We start from the raw sequence: 20659 nt of genomic DNA on the forward strand, positions 1-20659 counted from the left end.
CAAAAGTAAATGTAGCAAAAAGCCCATATGTGTTTTTTTGCTTCAGTTAAAATTTTTAACATCTTTTATTATACTTTATCAAAAATCTTTGCATTTTAATGTGATAATGTAATTGTAAGTAAGAAGGACCGTTTTCACCTTCAATTTTAGCTAAACTTTTTGCAGAGGTCAAACTGCATAGCATTCAGATTAAGTTATTTTTTGTTTGTTTTGTTGTTGGGGTTTTTTTTTTGTTTGTTTGTTGTTGTTGTTTGCACTGCCACCCATCTGACATGAAGGTGCAGATTAAAAATACGTCTCCTGGTTATGAAACAGGTCGAGGCACTGAGGAATTCTGCTAACTCCTCTGATTCCTCAATTAGTGCAATCCTGAAGGGGAGGCGGAGGTGAGAGAGAAAGGAGCGAAAGCAGGAAGGAAGGAAAGAGATTGTTAATCAGTGGGTCTTGCAGACAGACCTGATTCCGATCAGAGGAGGGCGAGTAGCAACCAAAATACTTTTCATTCAACAGATGCTGCGCTGGATCTAATCAAAGTTTTATCTGATCGCAGCCCACGGTGGATGCAAGCGCACTGCTGGAACGCGCACGTTTCTATTGGCTCTCGGCTGCGTCGCTCACAGGAATGACGATTTTGCTGCTATAACCAGCTGATGCTGAGGCTACGAACGCGGAGCCTCCGAAGAACTGTTGATGGTACACTGACCCTTCCGTCATCGACGTTATGTCTGCGGATCCAGGTCTTATCTGCCCCCAGAGCCGGAGTGGGGAGGACATTTGATCGTGTCACGACGCGCAGGCCGTGGTGCTTTTTTCTCGCCCCTGTCGCTCCACAGGATGTTTCTTCACCTCCCCACATAATCGCTTTCCCAGGGAATGATGCTCACTGCTTCCTCCACACATAGGCGACACATCGCAGATGCAGGTAAACGTTGCTTTGGTTGGATCGCCAGTGCTTTTCGTTATCATCTGATTTATTTCGCCCTTGTGCGCTCTGGAAGTGAATGTCATTCTTGTGGATTTGCGGGTTGCTCTATAGCCCTGTCAGTGTATATTGCTGTGCTGCACTGTGGTGAGCGTGCTCCGGCTGCTCTGTATGATGTATGCACTGGTTGCTGTGTAGGCTGAGAAACGCGTGGACAGCGATGGAATGGTGCTGCGCTCCGCTCCGCAGCGGCGGCAGAGACGCAGTTCGGTGCAGAGAGAGAGAGAGCAGAGCAGCATTAGCTACTATCCCCCTCCGCCCCCCAGCCTCCCAGCTTCTCCCTCCTATCCACATCACAGTCACGCGCAAGCGCACACTCCTTCGTGCACGCGGACGCACGAGCCAAGCTATTAATTTCACGCACACTCAAACTCACTTGTTCCTATTCCGTTTTGCTTTTTCGAGCACACCCCTCGGTTTTCTATCTGTCTCTTTCGACATTACCGGTTAATTCATTAAGTTTAACAAGAAAGCTCATTAAATCCTTGACCATTTTAGGTCAAATAAAAATAAATATATGTTCAGGTCTTCATGTATTTCAAGTTGCTCCAACTTGTCCTGTTAGCTACCTCCCCCTCAGTACCATATCCTCCACCGATGGCCTGCACATCCACATCTTATTTATTTTCCCTGGAAAGCCTAAGATGTGTGGATTGCACACACTGCATAGGAAAACGCCCACACACAGGCACATGAGCCAAATCAACATTAAAGTGTTTTCTTTTCTTCTTCTTCTTCTTCTAAATTTTCTTTTTTTTTTTTTTTTTTTTTTTGTTGTTTTTTTTTTTTACATATATAGTTAAGTCAATTCAGGAAGGAGCTTTAATGGTTCTAGTTTAGAAAGAAAAAATTACCAAAGAACCATTTAAACTGTTATTATTTTCTCATCTCTGCTTTTTGGACACAGCTTTATGGAAAAAAAAAAAAGTACTCCAGCAGAACTTGGATGCATGATAGGAATAGGATTTTTTTCCCCACTTAAACCAAAGACATTTGTATTCATATTTGGTGTTAGACTCTCAGTTTAAAATGTATTTGTCATCTATGTTTTGCAGTTTTGTCAGTGTTTATTTATATTATGAAAATATACTATCTTGCAAGAAATACTCACTCAACCACTCAGAGGCAATAGAAAATGCAAAGATGCAGAGACCACCGGACTCTGGAGCAGTGAAGACATGTTCCAAAACCTTCTGGATAGCCTTCCCAATGAGCTGAAACTGTAATAACAAAGGGTGCATCTACATGTGATTACTTTCTGAGATTTGGATAAACGATGTTTTAGTTTCCATCTCTACGTCCAGCCATAAAAGACTAGAAGCTAAAAAATGTATACAATCTTTCCAAAATGCAGTTTCTTAATGTAGTGCAACTCAAAACAGGTAATTTTTTTTTTTCAAAATAAATACACATTTTGCTTTGTTTCATTATTGTTTGTGAGATCCCTCTCTCGTGTCCAACCGGAAAGGGACTTCTTTCAAATCTAAATCTGACTAGGTTATGCCAAATTTGGTATTTTTACAGTTTCACAACCTCCAACACAGAGGTGCCAAATACGGTGAGATGTGTTCCTGAATCAAATAATTGGCTTTGAGATCCTGAATGTCTAAATTGAATAAAATGATGACGATCTGGTTTGGTGTTGAGAATATTTGAAGGTAGAGAACAGGGAGAGGAATTTGAGGAGATTTGGCAGTTTTAGCAGCACTGTGGCCTTGTAATACCACTACTGTATCCACATGTTTTGGTATAAATCTTAACATTTAATAAAAATATTCCATATAAAAAAAATATCCAAAATATTTTGACATTCTTCCACACATAATTGGATGTTGGCATGTTGTAACATGACATACCAGCATGCTAACATGATTGTGGGTTTTCTGTTTCTAATGTAAAGCTGGGGTCATTTGAAATCTTATTTGCAGGTGTTTTGTCATTTACATAAATGTTTCCTTGTAACTATAAAGACCCACTGATAATGATGATTGTATCATATACAAACAATCGGCCAAATACTTCTTTCGCTTTTTCACTGAAACAAGCAAAACAGGTGGAGGCACTTCTATAAACTCTGTGCAGTGTCTGAAACCCATATACATACATTCTTATTAAATTTTGATTTAATAAGCCCAGTCTAATAGACCAGACCAGCACTTGTCTTTGTTTTGTTTTTTTTCACCAAAGATTTTTCCTTAGAATCTCTTTTGTGGCATTTAAGATTTTTGACATATTTATCTGCAGCTTCTAAATTCAGAGAAAATTGTTGATAATGGTGTCAGTGGAGCCCTTCTATTCATTTAGTATTTTAACAGCTTTTGTTCTGATCCGTCAACAATTCATTACACACTCATCTCTGTGATATACCCTGAGGAAAACAAACACATCCTTTATTAGTCCCAGTCAGTTTCATTCCAGCTGTGCAAGATCTCATCACACCACAAAATAATTGCTCTCATTGTAAATTGGGTAAAGAATGTGCTTCTTTTGTTTGATCAAATTTCCATTCTCTTCTTTTTAAGGTGTCTTCTTGCAGTTTTGTTTTTTGGATTCATTTTTCTGGGATTCCATCCACGAATGTTTGCATAATCCAGTGTCCTTCACACAGTCTGTCTTGTCACAGAAACTTAGATTTACACTGCAGCTCTTTTGCCAAGTCCAGAAGATGTGTGCTCTATCTAGAGGCTTGGTTTTTATGCTACTTGTGAAGCTAAAATTGCGCAAGACATTCTCAATATGACTTCACTACTAATATGACCTCAATATCACCTCTGAATTATTTAAGTTGCTGCTGCATCTAATGATCAAGCTTTGTTTTCTGTCTGTCCTTAGATATAGTCTTGTGAAGATGTAGCGTTGACCTTTTTTGTACCAAGTTAGACCATGCAAACTTATCCAAACTAAAAGTCTGAAATTTTAAGCACAGAAAAATGAAACTTAGTTACCTTTTTATTTACTTTTTTTAATCAAATACAGTTTCTTAAAAATTTTATTAATGACGAAATGAAATCCACATTTGGGGTTTTATTGGGGCTGTGATGCACTGTGCTAATTTATAATTTATAAATTTTGCTCGTTTGCAAAACCTTTATAACCCATCTGAATATGGATTGTAAACAAAGCTAAACTGTTAAAATTAAGAAATACAGCTAACAATTTTAGGCTAAAACTGCACTGAATGAATAAACCTATCAGGAGGTTAAAAAAAAAAAAAAAAAAAAGAAGCGAGGATGTGGTTATCTGAGGTTTCACAAATTGTTTAAAAGTTTAGGAAATTCAGTATAATGTGTAAAATTTTATTTTTAAAACATTTTCAGCACAATTTTTAGCAAAATTTTCCAAAAAATCTCTCTCTCGTTACTTTGGTTTTTGCAAATAGAAATGATTTTTGGTAATCCCAACTGATCTAAAACTTTAGACTGACTTAATGTCAGATATTAGCAATAATAAAGCAAGATATCTTTTTATAAAGTATAGCTAAACATCTGGTTTGACATTCTTTTTTAATTATTTAAGGAAAAAAGTCTTAAGAACTGGGCTTAGAGACTCTTACGAACTCAAAACTATATGTGGACTCAACTTTGCGTTTAGCAGGTTGTAGCATTAATGATGTTTTGACTTGTTACACCAATTTCTGACTGTGAGGTTCTACTTTCAACCTAGCACTCCAAAACATTTCTATCTTAGATATTCTGCACTGTAAATTAGAAATAATTCATGCATTAAGAAGTGAAACGAGTCCCACCCTCTAGAGAAATTGAATCAGGAGAAGATCTACTTTTAGAGTACATTAGCCTTAACATCACCGCTGCTCTGTGATCAGGAATTGTTGCATAAGAAAGGTGATATGAGGCAGAATATGTGTCAAAGTCATGCCTTTACTCTGTGTGCCTCGTATTTTCATGTGCATGGTTTACAGCCAGTGCTCCACCAACTGTGTGAAGCATTATGAATTAGAGATTGGAGTGATCTCCAGGCAAAGTATTCAAACACTTCTCTGTTTTCTCTTCCAGATTCCCCCATGTGGAGTGTTGGATAAAGGCACAGGAGCAACACAAGGATATGGAGTAAAAGGACATTTAGACGAACTCCAGTCAGATATTTTAATACGAGGAAACTGACATTTAGAGGACGTTAAGCAGTGTGTGGGAAAAGCAGGGCTGTGAAAAGAGGAGGAGTAAAGATGGCTTGTTGTCAGAGGCCTGCCATGTTTCTCCGCGAGTCTGCAGCTGACCCAATCGGCTGCTGGTCCAAGCAGGAGTGTCCCTATTAAAGTCTAAGCAGCGCATTTCACCTGGTGGAGGAGACCCCGCTCTCTGTGATGTGATGAATAAGTTTGAAGTCCTTGGCATTGTGGGAGAAGGTGGGTGGTTTCACACAGCAGATTAAATGGTGTTGTTAACCTCCTGCTCTAATGCTGATGATCTGCCCCACTCGGGACGCTGATGTGTCATGCTGCGTGTTTTTCATGAGAGTTTTAGTGTTTCGCATTGTGCGGCAGGACTCTATTCATAACTTTTAGCGTATATGCTCCAGATTTTGCATCTTTACAGTTTTATAGCAGGCAGGCAGAATCTGAGCAAAAATTTTTCTTCTTTTATGCTGAGAAATATGCAGAAGCCTGTGGGATGTGCAGACATCAGAAGGAAAATGTTGTAGCTGCAGATGAAAATCATCTACTGATTGTAGATGACATGTCAACATTTTAAAATAATATTTTAATTAAACAACAAAATTACTTCTGCAAACAAATTCAAAAAGCCTTAAACCTGATTTTTTTTTTTTTCAGCTGGTTTAACCCCTTTACATAAAGGCTTGATCTGAGTGTCATCAGACCAGAGCACAATGACAGTGAAAGCGTTAATATGGTTTTGCCAAACTCCAAATTTGGCAAAGTGGAACACAAAGTATTTTTCCCTTGCATCACTCTGACATTGTCAACGGGGTTTACCATTGACAATTTTTAAAAAAAGTTGAGCTCCATGAGTAGCTAACTCATGGAGCTCAACTTTTTTTTAAAAATTTAAAAAAGCTTAAAATGCTTCTGTTACATTTATTTTGAGCAAATTTTGCCGATAAAATAGAAAGACACACTAAATTAAAGGTTGTATTTTTAAAAAAAATTTTCATCGTGGTATTATGGTTCAACAATGAATTTATTTTAGGAATACTTGTCCATTTTTTCCTGAGTTGAACTTGAATCTTTTACTCTACTCTCTGATTGCTTAAACTCTAATTTCATCTGCTGACCTAATTCTCTCCATGCAAAAGTTAACAGTTGTTTCCTAATTGCATTTGCTTACATCTTCTCAAACCTCTTCTCGCTTTGATACGAGGAGTGAAACAATCCACCACATCTTTTGCGGGTGCTCCACATAAGAAGTCCTCCAGCAGCCTAAAGGGCATGTTCCACCCACTGCAGCTTGGCAAGAAATGTTGAGTTTCGCAGGCGCTCCCTCAAACCACTCTTTAAAAAGCTATGCTCATGTCAAACATAGAAAAGAAAATAATATCTTAATATCTATCTCTGGAATGTATTAAATTAAACTTGAGAAAATTACAAGTTTTAGCAGTTAATAGACTGCAAGAGAATGCAGGTCCTGCTGTCCTTGGGAGACTTTGAAATCTTTAAAAAAAAAAAAAGAAAAACAGCTCAACACTGATTAAATATATCATTACTCTTTTAACATCTGGTGTGATCTGATTTTGTGGCAATATGCAAAAAAAATAAAAAATAATTTGCAGTAAATCACAAGACCACATTTTGTTTATATTTTTATTGGGTTTCATGTTTTCTTTGATTCTGATTCATTTTGTGTTAAAGTCCAACATACAGCAAGACAGCTATTCATTTTTATTATAATATATTGTTACCATTCTTCAGAACACAGTGTGTGCTTCGGGTTGTTGGCTTGCTTTATGAACAGTGTTGCCAAGTTATTTATATAAGCAACTTTTGGCTTATTTTTTTTTTCTAAAGTTGCTTGCAAGTTGAATGGGTTGCAGTTTTTTTGGGCTTGGTTTTTAATGTGAAGTTGTTTACTTGAGCATGACTATCTTTCTTAAAAAAAGATTATATCAAACTCCCCACAATAAAGCAAAACACTAATGGTATGTAGTTTGCAGTGGTGTTGTGTTATCCACAAGTATATGTTGTAAAACCATTTTTATTTAAATCTTTCGGATTTGTGTCGTCACCGTTTCGTCTTCATGAAGCTGGTTGCTTGTTTCTTTGGTAAGGTCTACTGTTCATGACCCACTCTGACTGTTTTGAAACTTTGCATGTGCAGTAAAATAGTCCAAACCATGATATAGTCACCAGCATGTTAAAAAAGAGATGCATGCTGAAATTAGATGGGATTTTTTTTCTTTCTTTTGAAAGATGATTTAGCTTTTTGTCTCTTCAAGCACAAAACATCCATTCTGGTCTTCTGTTCCAGGCGTGACACCTTCACATGCCCTCTGATGTGTACATGTAAGACTTGCAGCAGGGTTTTTGCTCGCCACAGACCAAACTTGGTCTTCTGGGCAAACTGTTGAACTCGGGGTAGTTGTGTGTTAGCTGCACCGACTAAAGCAAAAGCAGCAACCTGGAAAGAGTGAGACGCTCCACCTTGTCATGACTGCTGATGAGTTCATACAGATGCAGATCAGAAACGAACCACTCTGATGCTCTGATTCTCAGTCACACGGAAATGGTTGTGTGTCCTGTCTGTCTGTGTTGCCCTGCGACAGACTGGCAGCCTGTCCAGGGTGACCCCGCCTCTCACCCGGAACATTAGCTGGAGATAGACTCCAGAACCTCCCGACCCCACTAGGGACAAGGGTGTAACAAAATGGATGGATGGATGGATTTATTTTTTACACCCCTGCCTGGTACAACTACAGTCACTGCCCTGTAGAAGTCTGCAACCTGATGGTTGGAGATCTCAGGTTTAAAGGACTAATCTGATGTATAAATTTAAGCATACCTAGCTATATGGACATAGTCCAAATGCCTCAGCAATGACAACAGGCAACAGGGTGACTTCTGGGTCAAGATTCCACAAAGATCCAGGCATTAAACAGTGGGAGAGAAGGTTTACCTCCTCCTCACTACCTGATCTATACTGCTCTGTTGTTTAAAGACGTCTTTACATGAGGTGACAAGTCAAAACATAATATCAGAGTAGCATCATAAGTGCATGTTATTGATCTTTGTTTTGTCCCCCCTTTGTTTCTGCCAGGTGCATATGGAGTGGTGCTTAAATGCAGACACAAGGTAAGGATTTCCTCTGATCTTGCTGTCGTTTGTAAAAGATGTCTTACTGGTGTTTCATTTATTTTTTTATTTTTTTTTTTTTAGGATAAAATCAAATTCCCATACAGGCTTAAATAAAATTTATCCGAGAAGAAGAATATGATGATTTGGTTTTGTTCAGTTTTAAGCCTGATTAGCAATGATCCTCAGCATCAACATGAAGGGAGGCCATAAAAACAATCTTTGTGTCCATTTGCGATCTTCTTTGGTTAGGCTTCAGACTTTGTGTGGTGGAATAGGTAGACTGTTTTAAATATTTTTGAAAAATCTCTGAAAGCTTTAAAACCTGTTTGAGCAAATTAGTGTCAAAAACTGGAGACACAGTCTATGTGTAAAACATTTATACACTAAATATTTCAAATGCACAACTGAACAGAAAGGAATTGGGTAAATGGCAGATTTTTGCTATGACAACCACCTGTTTTGATGGCTTCATTTACTTACAGATGTTGACTAAGACTTTAATCTGACTAATAGCTGCTGTTACCGTGCATTTCTGAATCACTGAACGCCCATGCAGTCTTTTTTGCATCGTATTTGTGCTTTACACATAATTTTATAATTTTCCTTCCTATGCAGTGTGAAAAAGTGACTTTTTTTTATAACTACTAGATAAAATATGGCACTGTGAACTCATAAAACAGCTTGCTCCACTCTGTTGAATAATCGTATTAAAGGTTAAAATGAGAAATGTTTCATATTGGGGATGAATCATTGAGTTTGTGTTTGAAAACAGATTTGTGTTACTTTACGTCCTTCAGATTATTCTACTTGTACGTTTAAATCATTTAACTTTGCCACAGGCTTTGCATTAGTATGACACAATCTACTATACATAGTGTTGAACATGAACTGTATCGCCAGCTGTTTTGTGTTTTAACAGACAGTATTTTATATTTACAGAATGTAAAGCCTCTGTTACGGTTAGAGTCTGTTTTGTGATATTTTTAGTTAAAATGACCAAGTCTTGGTCAGTCAGAGCCGGTAATATTCAGGTGTACAGCTGAGGCAAATACATAATAGTGTATATACATCATTAGTGACCTTAGTCAATTTTCATACTCTAATTTGTTCACAGAAAACTGAATTGTTACAAGTCAGAATTGATAAACTGAGCCAAATTTGAAAAAGCTGCTTATTAATTTAAAAACTAAATTCAAGTAACCTGAAAACTGAAGAAGTATCTGAACAACAAATGTGTTTTACTGGAACCTTTGAGCCCCTGATGTTAGGTCCTGGATTGTTTTGTGGTTTGATTCTAGTTTTTAGGATATTCTGGTCTCTTCTCTTGGTCTCTTCCTTTGACAGGATCGATCTTGTTTCTGTTTTACTTTAGTTCAGTGCTTTCTTTGTGATTCTACTTTACAGTGTTTATTTCTTATGTCTAGTTATTCTTTATAACTCTACAGAATGTAAGGCTTCTTATGTTTATTATGTCTCTCATTCTTTAGTGTTAAATTTACTCCCTAGTTCACTCTCCCTCTCCCCGTGTGCCACTTTTGCTCTTGCTTTCTGTCTCCCTCTCTTTCTTTCTTTCTCTCTTTTTTTTCTCTCTCTCTCTCTCTTTCTTTCTGTCTCCCTCTCTCTCTCCCCCCTCACACCTGCAGCCAGTCAGCCCAGGCACTTGTCCCACATTCACTCTTCCAGTACTTAAACACTTTTGCTGCTCTCACTCTTTGCTGGTTCCTCCTGTTATCTCCCTGTTGAATCCCTGTCATTCTCTTACCATGGATTCCTGTTGTTTCTGTGGGTTTTCATCAACACTGACCAGTATTTGAGCTGTTCATTACTTCCTACACTAATAAAAATGCGTCTTTTGATGCTGCACATGGGCAACATCAAAGTGCCACTGCTGTTTTTTTTGTTAAGCATACCTCTTGAAATTGTAACTCAAACTTCAAATTCAGCTTCATCATGCTATAACACATTTTACCTCAGGATTTTATAAGAATTTATCCAGACTAATATGCTACAAGCTACATTCTGCAGGCTGCATCTCTTTCAGTCTCATCATGGTTTCACACCAAGTCACTCTGCAGCTTAAACAGGCCACGCTTTTCCTCTGGCTTTTTTAAGTGTTAATAATTATTTAGTATTGATCAAATTGATTATCCATATGTCCAGTTGCTTTACATGACTGTAGTGTAGCTCACTGCCAAGCATGGTGCATTTTTAAGGAGCTGATATTTTATCATCTGTCACTGATTTGTTCTGCATAAAACAGATGCACCATCAATATGCTTGTATATATCATGAAACACGCATCAAGCCAACCAAAGACCAAAGACGTCGCTATGAAGCGTTATCTTTCATTTATAAAGATGAAACAGTTTAACAGTTTGATATCAAGCTTACCAGATCCTTAAGCTTTGTAATGCTGGCCTCTAGTTTTCCTAGTACAGTTGATTGTTATTAGAACCTGGTCTAGTTCATCATGCTCATGGTTTGGATACTAGGAAAGACATTTCTTGCTCTGGGAGATTGCACCAATCAGCTTTTAGAGCAGTAAAAGTAATGGAGTGTTATGTTCATTTTCCTCAATTGTTTGTCTCCAGTATTGCTCAGACTTGGGTTGGTCTATCAGGATGAGCCTTATTAGACTGGCAGCTCAAAGACTTTGTCTGGCTGTATCCTGGCAAATCAGCTGTTTTTCTTTTCATGGATTTTTCTGTTTCGCTATAATTGCTGACAGATTTTTTTTCACATGGTCCTAATCTTGGCTTTCAGCCTATTTCGTCCTGGGGAAATGCCACGATATTGATGGCTTGGTTCCCTATAATTATACCTCATGTAGTTGCACGCTTTGAAGCTGGCCTTAAATAGTCTCATCTACAACAAAGACCTTAAAGCCACCCCACCTGCCTGTCACTCAAAGCTTCCACACTGATAATTAAGCATAGCTTTAAGTCATTACAATTCAGAAAGGAGAACTGAACGTTACCATGACAGGAAAATTGACTATTGAGAACAAATATATTCTTGATGCTTTGCTGTAAACATGTCAAACGAGGATGGCAAAAAGAAAACACCTCTGATAATCTTTTCTCTGTCCTTATCTTTGACAAACATAATGGCAGGGGGAAAAAAAACACAGAATTAGACAAACATTTATTTATATCGAGCAAGAGATTCAGCATTTATCAGCTCTTGGGCAGTGGGAGCATACGGTAAGCCATGTAATTTCAATTCAGTTCAGTTTATCAGTGTAGCACCCACAGGTGTAACGGTACCTGGAACTAAGAGGACAAAAGCCGATACCGAGGTGACAGATTTTAATATTACTTTCAAAAAAACTTCAAAGATCAAATTTATGCTTCAAACAAAGGCGTTTTTTATGCGTTTTATTCTACCTCTTTCAGCATCTGAACAACTTGCATTGCTTGCTCATTGTTCATGTCTTTTTTCTCACTCTGTTGCCATTTATCTTTCTGACTAGAAACCCAAAGATTTAGCAGCTCTGTTTGTGGAGGATTGATGCTGGTCTCAGGGATAAAATGAGATTAGCACATAAATAAACAAAACCTATGCAAAAATACAAATGTAGCAATATATTCTTCAGTTTATTAGCACACCACAAAAGTTGTTTAGAATTTATTGTCAAATTTTCTAAATAATAAAATGTGGACAAACAGCCTGCAAAAACTAGAGCTAATCAAGTGGCTCTTCAGAATAATAAATTGCTCATCTCTGGTTTACTGTGACAGTTTTTGGATTTTTGACTTTTGGTTTGCGATTGTTGGGTCATTATGCTTCATAGCTTCTGCAATATTTTTTTATTTCCTTTAGCCCTTTTTTATAGTTTATTGTTTGTCTTGAATGTCTATGTTAATTCATTTAGTTTATTTCTGTCGTGTTCTGCAGTGTTTTATTTCAGTTCAGGTCTTACCATGTTTTGTTCAAGCCCTGTCGTCATTAATGCTGATAAAGTCTTTCTCTGTAGGTTTATTCTTTCATTTCATTTTGTTCTTTGTGCATTTCTATGTAGGTTTATTAGATTAGTGTTAGCCTTTCTTTCTTTGGTTTATTATGTCCCCTTTACTTTCTCTTGTGTAATTAGTCTGTGTCCCATTTCTATTATATTCCTCCTCTCCAGTAATCTTTGCTCATACCATTTACCTAAACTGCTTCATCATCGTCATCATCATCATCATCATCATCATCATCATCATCCACTGATCCATTGGTGTATAAGCTCTTGATTTTTCTCAGATAAAGCCGGATTCTTGGTTTTCATGCCCTGATTCTTATGTAGTTCAAAGCTCTGTTCCGTGTCCCAGTTTTTCTGACAATTCCTGAGCATTGTAAGTTTAATTTCTTAAATCTTTTTATGATCTCCCCTCATCAGTGGCTGTCTGCACATTGGCTCTGTTTCGTCACCTCTAAAGGTGACAGCTTACAGTCAGTACCAGCTGATTCCCGTCTCCAGTCTGTAAACTTCTTTTTCTCCACTGCATTTTGATTTGGGATCTCTGTGATGGCAGCCTAACCTTTGGAGATGTGCTTGCTGCTTTCACAGTTTATGGAGTAAACGATTAAATTAATTAGTCTTCAGCTCAGTGTGTGTTATTGATTTCCAAAACAAAAGGCTGATGTGGTTAATGTGAAGCTGGCTTGGATACCATCAAATATCTGGATCAGTTTTTCAACAGTAAAGTTGACACCTGGCTACAAAAATTAAAACATAAGCCATATGAAAAAAGACTCCACACAAGACAAGATAAAAACAGGGTGAATTTCCATTTAATGCTTTTTTTTTGTCTACTGTACAACACTAAACACACAGAAAACGCAAAAATGTTTCCTCACCTGGAGACCAACTAACAAGGCAAATACCTTTACTATCTCTCTGGTTTTATTACAGCATTAATGTGTCATTCTCCAACAAATCTGCATGCAAATTAACCAGCAGCTTTAGAAATACAGTCAAGTTAAAGTTAAAGTGCCTTTTCTTTCCTTTGACTCACTAATGTGACATATGACATGTTTCCCACTTATGTAACAAAAAGAAAGACTCGATTTTACACACGGGAGCCTGGGACCCTGACAATAAATGGTGTTTTTAGCTTTGCTGCAAGAGAGCAGTTATTTTTACTTTTCCCAGCTGGAAGCGGGACAAGAAAGACAGGGTGGCATCAGGAGAGAGAAAGAAGCAATGGGTGCACGTGTGTTTGAGGGAGAGGAAGTGATGCAGAGGGTTGTGTTAAACAGTGTTGGTAAATGGGTCACCCTGTTAGAGGACTACAGCAGACCTGCGTATGACGGAGGGGAATAATGCGACTGCAAATAGGTTGAAACCCAATCAGGAGACACAGTAGGCCCGAACATCACAACAATGGAACTAAATTCATGTTAAATAGGCGTCCCAGTGTAATTTATAGGGACTTTACTCTGCAGTGTGTGCTTGATGGAACATTTTAATTAGTCAAGCGTTTGTGTGCCAGGACTTGTTCTGCCACTTTATGCAAGTGTTGTTTAGCATATGTGGGTGTTTGTATGGAGGCTTCAGTGTTATCTTGAATTTGTGCTTTAGGAGTGACAATATCACAACCTACACAGTTGCTTGTCTCCTGGTGCAGAAACGGTGTCACTGTGTAGTACTGTCGGGGTAAGAAGACAAATTAATTATTAGCAATTGTCTTTAATTGTGTTGGCTAAGTTTCAAAAAGACCTGCGGTGTGTTTACTTGAGTAACATCAGAATATGAGTCATGGGCGTGATTTTAAATTGAGACTCCTTTGATACCTCAATGTCAAACTGCATATCAGTGAAATGTTCAAGCATTAGTACCAATACAATGAGCTCGTGTCATCAGACAGTTGCGATCTTGAAGGTTGTTTTTAGTGCTGACTTATTAGTCAGAAGAGGTCAAAGATGTAGCACAAACATGAGCATCATCAACACATTGCAGCTGCAGTTTGAAATGTCATCTGTGCTTGATGGGCTCAGACATTATTTTTGATAATAGGTTGTTATTTCTTTTTACCCTTTTATCGAAAGTCATTCCTGCACAGCCAGCATGTACCTCTGCCGTCGCAGTAAATCTTCATTGTATGATCCAATTTGCTAATGAACATCAAATCTTTAACTAACAAGTTTGTTTTTACACCTTCATATAACAATGGCCAGATATAAGCGAGAGCACTGCCAGTGACAGGTAGCTCCACGCTGCCTTGTTTCATCGCAGTGATTCGGCCAACTGTGATGTCTGACCCGCTGTAGACAAAAGAACAATTGAGGAATATGAGCGCAGCCAAGGACACTCTAGTGCATGATGTAATCCTCTCTGGCCCCCTGTGTTCACTGCTGCATCCAGAGGGTGTTACAGATGACAGAAAAAAACAGCTTTCAAGGATTTAGGCTACCATTGGAATGATTGAAAACATTTTATGTTTTGTTTAATGAAAACTGTTATATTAGGGGAATCATAACAACATACAGAAGTCTTTAAAAATCCTTTGTGATGAAGCCAGAATTTGCTGTGATTTTGTTTTTAATCAGACACACCCCGGGTGTGTGATGCAAAGATTGAGGCCATGGATAATCACTTCAGAAATTAATTTACATTTAATGTGACATTTATGTTGTTCAACTAAAAAAAAAAAAATCTGCTGGATGATAAAAGAAATATCTAAAACAGTTGCAGACTATCTAATTACTACTTGCTACTTGTAGCAAGTAGCGGTACTACAAGTAGCACCTCTACTTGTAGCGGTGCCTTTTTATTTAATTTCAGCATTTAGTTTTATTTGTTTCAAACTTAACATCAACTGTTGTGAGTCTGATTAATCAAAAATAAAGTTCAGCTGTCCCAGTTGGACTTTCTTGATAGTTAGTTAAAAAGGTACAACGTACAACCTTCTTTTGTATCAGCCAGAAGAAGGTTGTAAACAAGAATGCATTTGTACATATATGGGTTCTAGGCTATATTAACATATCACAAGTCTTCTTTGAATTATTGCTAGCCACAGCAGGGAGGTGAGCATCAGCACAGCATTTAGGTATCTAAAGAGTCAGACATTTTCTTTAGAGGTGCTGGAAATGAAAACAAGAACAACAAATTGTGTCTCATAACTCTAATTTAGCTCTTTGGTGTGACTGTATGCATAATCATATACATTTTATTGTAATCTGGACACACAGTTGTTTGTTTTGTCAAACACGTCTGAAGGAGAATTTTTCCTAAAAGCACATTCATGAATTTCTGGCTTTCTTCTAGAAAATGCTCCACATTTTGATTTCACATACGTACACCTTCACCTGAGTTGTTTCCTCTGCTTCTCCTGGTCCTGGGGTGGAAGGCGGCCCACAGCAGAAATCAGTGCCATTAAATACTTGAGTGCAATGCTCTAAAAGGTCAGGGCTTCTGTGCACAACATCACCCAGAATAACTATGTAGGATAACAATAGTATGAGAGGGGGAGTTTTTTTTTTCAACATTTTGTATTGTAGTCTAAATCGAGTGTCATTGAATTTGTTTCTAATTTCAACCACTGTTGCACTTAAAAATGATACTGAATTGTGTGGTGGCTGTTGTTGGGTTTTGGGCCAAGTACAGACTGCTCTAGGATGAAGAGCTTTACCTTAAGTCATTAACAAAGTTGTTTATTCTTGTCCGCATCGTTTATTGTTTCATCATGATTTCATCAAACATTGGCTCTATGAAAGGGTTAATATCGGACCAAGGATTATTATGTTGAAAATGACTGATTCTGAGTGCTGCCCATGTTTTGGGTAGTTGTGCATTTCTATTATTTTCTTAAGGGAACCTGGTTCCAAATACAAATATTCAGTATACAAATACCCTGTTAGAACACACTAGGTTTGTACTTAGAGCTCACATTGTATAGCCCTTTTTGTTTTAGCTTTTCCCACAGCTCAGTGTGAGAAGACTAATCGCTTCACATCTTTTCTATTTTTAAGGTCATTAGGCATCTTTGTCCCACTAAAACGAAGCTAAATGGTTGTGCATTGTTCCTTACAGGAAACAAATGAGCTGGTGGCCATCAAGAAGTTCAAAGACAGTGAAGGTGAGTAAAAAAAAAAAAAAAAAAAAGTTTAAACATAAAAAAGATGGGCACAAATAAGGAAAACTGGTAAAAGTGCAAAAAAAAAACAACACATATTTGTCTTTTAATGCCCACTCAGAAAATGAGGAGGTTAAGGAGACGACCCTTCGGGAGCTGAAGATGCTCCGGACTCTGAAGCAGGACAACATAGTCGAGCTCAAAGAGGCTTTTCGCAGGAGGGGGAAGCTCTACCTCGTCTTTGAATATGTTGAGAGGGTCAGGATAACATCCATGCTATGTTTATTTAATCAAGTCTGCATGCTGTGCACACAGCACTTCTTTATGCTGCATCATCCATGGCCGTAGGATGGTGACTGCTCAGTTAAGCATAAAAAAAGGCGTCACCATAGCAACATAGAAACTGTGCTGGTAGTAAGTACTGGTATTTCCTGTTGTCTTGCCAGGGTGTCCAAACACAGTTATTTTATTATGTTTTTTTTTTTAATGAAAATTCAACACAACATAATTCTCCAGATGTAATATGGATGGATGGATGGATGGATGGATGGATGGATGGATGGATGGATGGATGGATGGATGGATGGATGGATGGATGGATGGATGGATGGATGGATGGATGGATGGATGGACGGATCATTGATATTGCTGCTACAGAGTTGGTCTGATTTTTCGTGATGTCATTGTTGTGGTTTTTCAGAACATGCTTGAACTGCTAGAGGAATTTCCCAATGGTGCGCCACCGGAAAAAGTTCGCAGCTACATTTTCCAGCTCATCAAAGCCATCAACTGGTGTCACAAAAATGAAATTGTACACAGAGGTCAGTATTCATATTTGTTTGCTTCCCTTCTACTCTTTTACAACCAGTCACTGTTTCCTTTCTTTGGTGCCTCCAGCGTCTTGCCCATGTTTTTCCAAAGCATTGCTGGTATTATCACTGCAAGGCCAGACAAATCTTTAACACCAAAACAATCCATGTGAATATGATATCACCACTGCTTGTTATTAAGGATTTTTAACCAATGTTGCACTCTATGACAGAGATAAAACTGTGACTTAAAATTTCTGATTATTGAATTCAATAAGACATTGATTTAGATCATCTCTCTTTCAGATATCAAACCAGAAAACCTTCTTATCAGTTCAGATGATGTTCTTAAACTATGTGACTTTGGTGAGTGTATCCTTATCCTTCTGTTGTTTATAAGCTAATGACATCCTTCATTTCTAATGTAGTATCAATAATTTCATTTTCTTCTATATAATGTCATGTAGCCAGTGTCCTTTGATGCTTTGATTTAGAAAGATATACTTTTAACCAAAGGTGTTTAATGGGTGTTGAGTAGACATCCTGATATGTCTTCCATCTTGTCGTATTGATGGTTGTTATGTGTTGATTCTTTAGCCAGATCAGTGATTCAACGGTGCTCCGTTTTGTTTCTGTGGGTTGGTTTGAAATAGAAAATCCCACCTTTTTCTATCTTGTAAACTGATTATCAGAGAAACTAAATCTGCCTCTGGGAAACTGCCAATCAGCAGCCTAAATATACGCTGGTGGTTGTTGATGTATTATTAGTTAATTGGTAACATCTCTGTCTAATGATAGTGATGTTAGTAACAGAAACCCTCCTGTTCTGAGAAACACATTGATGGAAATGTACTAGTAGTTCATGGATTTGCCCTTTCACAGTGCTCTAGGTGTGTATTTTACATTTGGACGCGTATCTGTAAAACTGACACAGTTAGCTGGCTCTGAATAATTGGCTAATGCCAACCCACTGAGTCAGCTGGGGTGAGATTTGTTTGGTATTCACTGTTGGAGCTGCCATTCTGTTTACTGTGACTTTTTCTTGCTTAAAATGGATTCTCTCTACACCAGTTATCTAAAGTGGAGTCTCAGATCGCCTGCAGTCACATAACTAATTAGTCTGGTCACATGGCAAACATTATCATGCTGTCACTGTGGCTGTCCAAACAATTTAGATACTGAATGTCCTTTCCTGTTATTAATTGGTCATTTATGCATTGCTGTTGACAAAATAAAGTCTACTTGATGTAATTATGTCTGTGCTCCTCCGGCTCAGGATTTGCTCGTAACCTGTCTGAAGGAACAGATGCCAACTACACCGAGTATGTGGCCACCAGGTGGTACCGCTCACCTGAGCTACTGCTGGGGTAGGTCGCTGTGTGTGGGAGCTTGTTAATTTAGATGTTAACCATGTTATTTCTTTTTTCTTTGGACAATATGGCACATGTGTCAAACTCAAGGCCCACAGGCCCAATCCTGCCCGCCGTAATATTTATGAGGGTCTCTAGTGCGTAGGGTCACAGAATCAAATCTAATTACATTTTATTTGTATAGCACCTTTCAGCAACAAGGCTGAAAGGCACATGCTTTACTTTGTAAAGTTCAAAATGCTTTACATCATAAAAACACCAAAATACAAAGTCATGGAACACACAGTCCACAATTGAAACATTACGTTTTCTCAAGTGCCATCGTTACACATCAAATTGTTGATTCATTTTTCATTGACTAGGTTTCAAAATCGACTCTATCTATCTATCTATCTATCTATCTATCTATCTATCTATCTATCTATCTATCTATCTATCTATCTATCTATCTATCTATCTATCTATCTATCTATCTATCTATCTATCTATCTATCTATCTATCTATCTATCTATCTATCTATCTATCTATCTATAAACAAGATGTGCAACTGCTTAGCACTCTATTTAAATGATATTAGCCAAAAATAAACACTTAAAAATACCTCTATGTGGGATATATCTAGTTTTTTATGTATGGAGTTTATTTACTGAAGTAACTTACCATTTCTGTCATATTCTAATTAATCAAGGTGCATCTGTAGCTGTTCCTTCTGCTCTCAATCTCCCCTGTTGAGAATGAGTTACATTGTATTTCATAAGAAGTCATTTAGATATAGTGGGATTTTTTTATGGTTTTAAAAGAAACAGAGCTCAGTGAGTTCATGTCTACTTACAGATTCATGTGATGCCAAGACCAAACTGTGCAGCTTTGTAAAGTCATGATGTGCTTAATTCCTGATGGATTTTAAAAGGCCAACATGACATCCTAGTGATATGGACTAATTGTAGAGCATCTCTGATGCTGGTTATTTATTAAATATTAGGTTAGCGATGGCACTGCCATGTAATCAGATCAGTAGAGAAAGCAAGTAGTAAGCTATGCGATACATTGGAATAAACCACGAATCTTCAGTATTGTATTTTGAGGTCAAAATACAATACTGAAGATTTGTTTTTAATTCTATAATGCGCCTCTTTTTCTTTTTTTTCTTTTTTTTTTGGGGGTAATTTTTTTGCTGCAACCAGTGTCCATCCTAGCTTGGAGACAGATGAACGTCATCTATCCGCACTGCTGTAGCTTGATTTAGTAAATGCCCTGGAACATTTACAGAGACAGTGTTTGAATGCCTCCCACTCAAATCCTCTCTCCCTCCAACACCAGCGCTCCTTTGCTTCTCCGCTGCCAGAACTCTCACCATTTCTCACCAGATTCTCCACAGTGCAGAAATCTTCCCTAGGAGCCATAAAATATACAATTTGATATCACTTATGAAAGCTACAATTCTCTTGCAATCATACCTACTTAATTCTGTGGCTTATTTTCCGCCCTCATCGCCCTCCATTGTTGTCATTATCGCCCTGCTATCTAATTAACAGGCTTCTTGTGTTGTTCACTGAAATCTTTTCCTTGAATGATTTTTCTGCACAAATGGTGTTATCATAGGTATTGTTTCCTGTTGTTGCAGGGCTCCCTATGGAAAGGCTGTGGACATGTGGTCTGTCGGGTGTATTCTGGGGGAGCTGAGTGACGGACAGCCTTTGTTTCCAGGGGAAAGCGAGATTGACCAGGTCAGTAGAGCAGCAGTAGATACTAAATTTGAAAAAGGAGGTGAATAAACAATATCTTTTAAATATGAAAACCTTTTATTTAAAGGTCCTACAACTTTTCCTGTAACCGGTGGGAGCATTTTCTTTTAGGTTTTATTGTCTTTTCAAAGCAAAATAAACTTTCTGTGACAAAACTGGTGTTTTGGATCTACAAGAAGCTGTCATCTGGATAGCTATCATCGTCTTCTTCAATGTCAATAAGCTGAAATAAAGTGTCAAGTGCTTTTGAAAAATAAAAATCACAGCAATCACTTTTACAGTGACAAAAACAAAGAAAAGTTCCACAACTCTGCACTTTCTTTTCAGCCTAGTCATTTTGGTTTTCAAACGCACTAATCCTTCCCATTTTAAAGTGCAACATACGATGCAAGGCAATAAACTCATTTTATAGACAGCCAAAGAGGTCG

At 37.8% G+C, this 20659-nt stretch overlaps 1 protein-coding gene across 9 annotated transcripts in view; it reads left to right on the top strand.

Annotated features, from left to right (window-relative positions):
* Positions 1–463: 463 nt before the first annotated feature.
* cdkl5 (cyclin-dependent kinase-like 5) overlaps positions 464–20659 on the top strand; it is a 34742-nt gene continuing 14546 nt past the window's right edge. For 7 of the 9 annotated variants that reach the window (XM_044102102.1, XM_044102135.1, XM_044102112.1 and 4 more), the window contains exons 1-9: positions 484–922; positions 4996–5345; positions 8209–8243; positions 16264–16309; positions 16428–16564; positions 17007–17127; positions 17422–17481; positions 18392–18482; positions 20111–20213. In XM_044102102.1, coding sequence (XP_043958037.1) covers positions 5309–5345; positions 8209–8243; positions 16264–16309; positions 16428–16564; positions 17007–17127; positions 17422–17481; positions 18392–18482; positions 20111–20213 — 630 coding nt within the window. In that variant the 5' untranslated portion in view covers positions 484–922; positions 4996–5308. Of the gene's footprint in view, positions 923–4718; positions 4825–4995; positions 5346–8208; positions 8244–16263; positions 16310–16427; positions 16565–17006; positions 17128–17421; positions 17482–18391; positions 18483–20110; positions 20214–20659 lie in introns of those variants that run through there. The other 2 variants (XM_044102085.1, XM_044102143.1) reach the window with 2 other exon arrangements.

This window comes from Gambusia affinis, linkage group LG02, assembly GCF_019740435.1.
Source record: "Gambusia affinis linkage group LG02, SWU_Gaff_1.0, whole genome shotgun sequence".
Lineage (NCBI taxonomy): Eukaryota > Metazoa > Chordata > Actinopteri > Cyprinodontiformes > Poeciliidae > Gambusia > Gambusia affinis.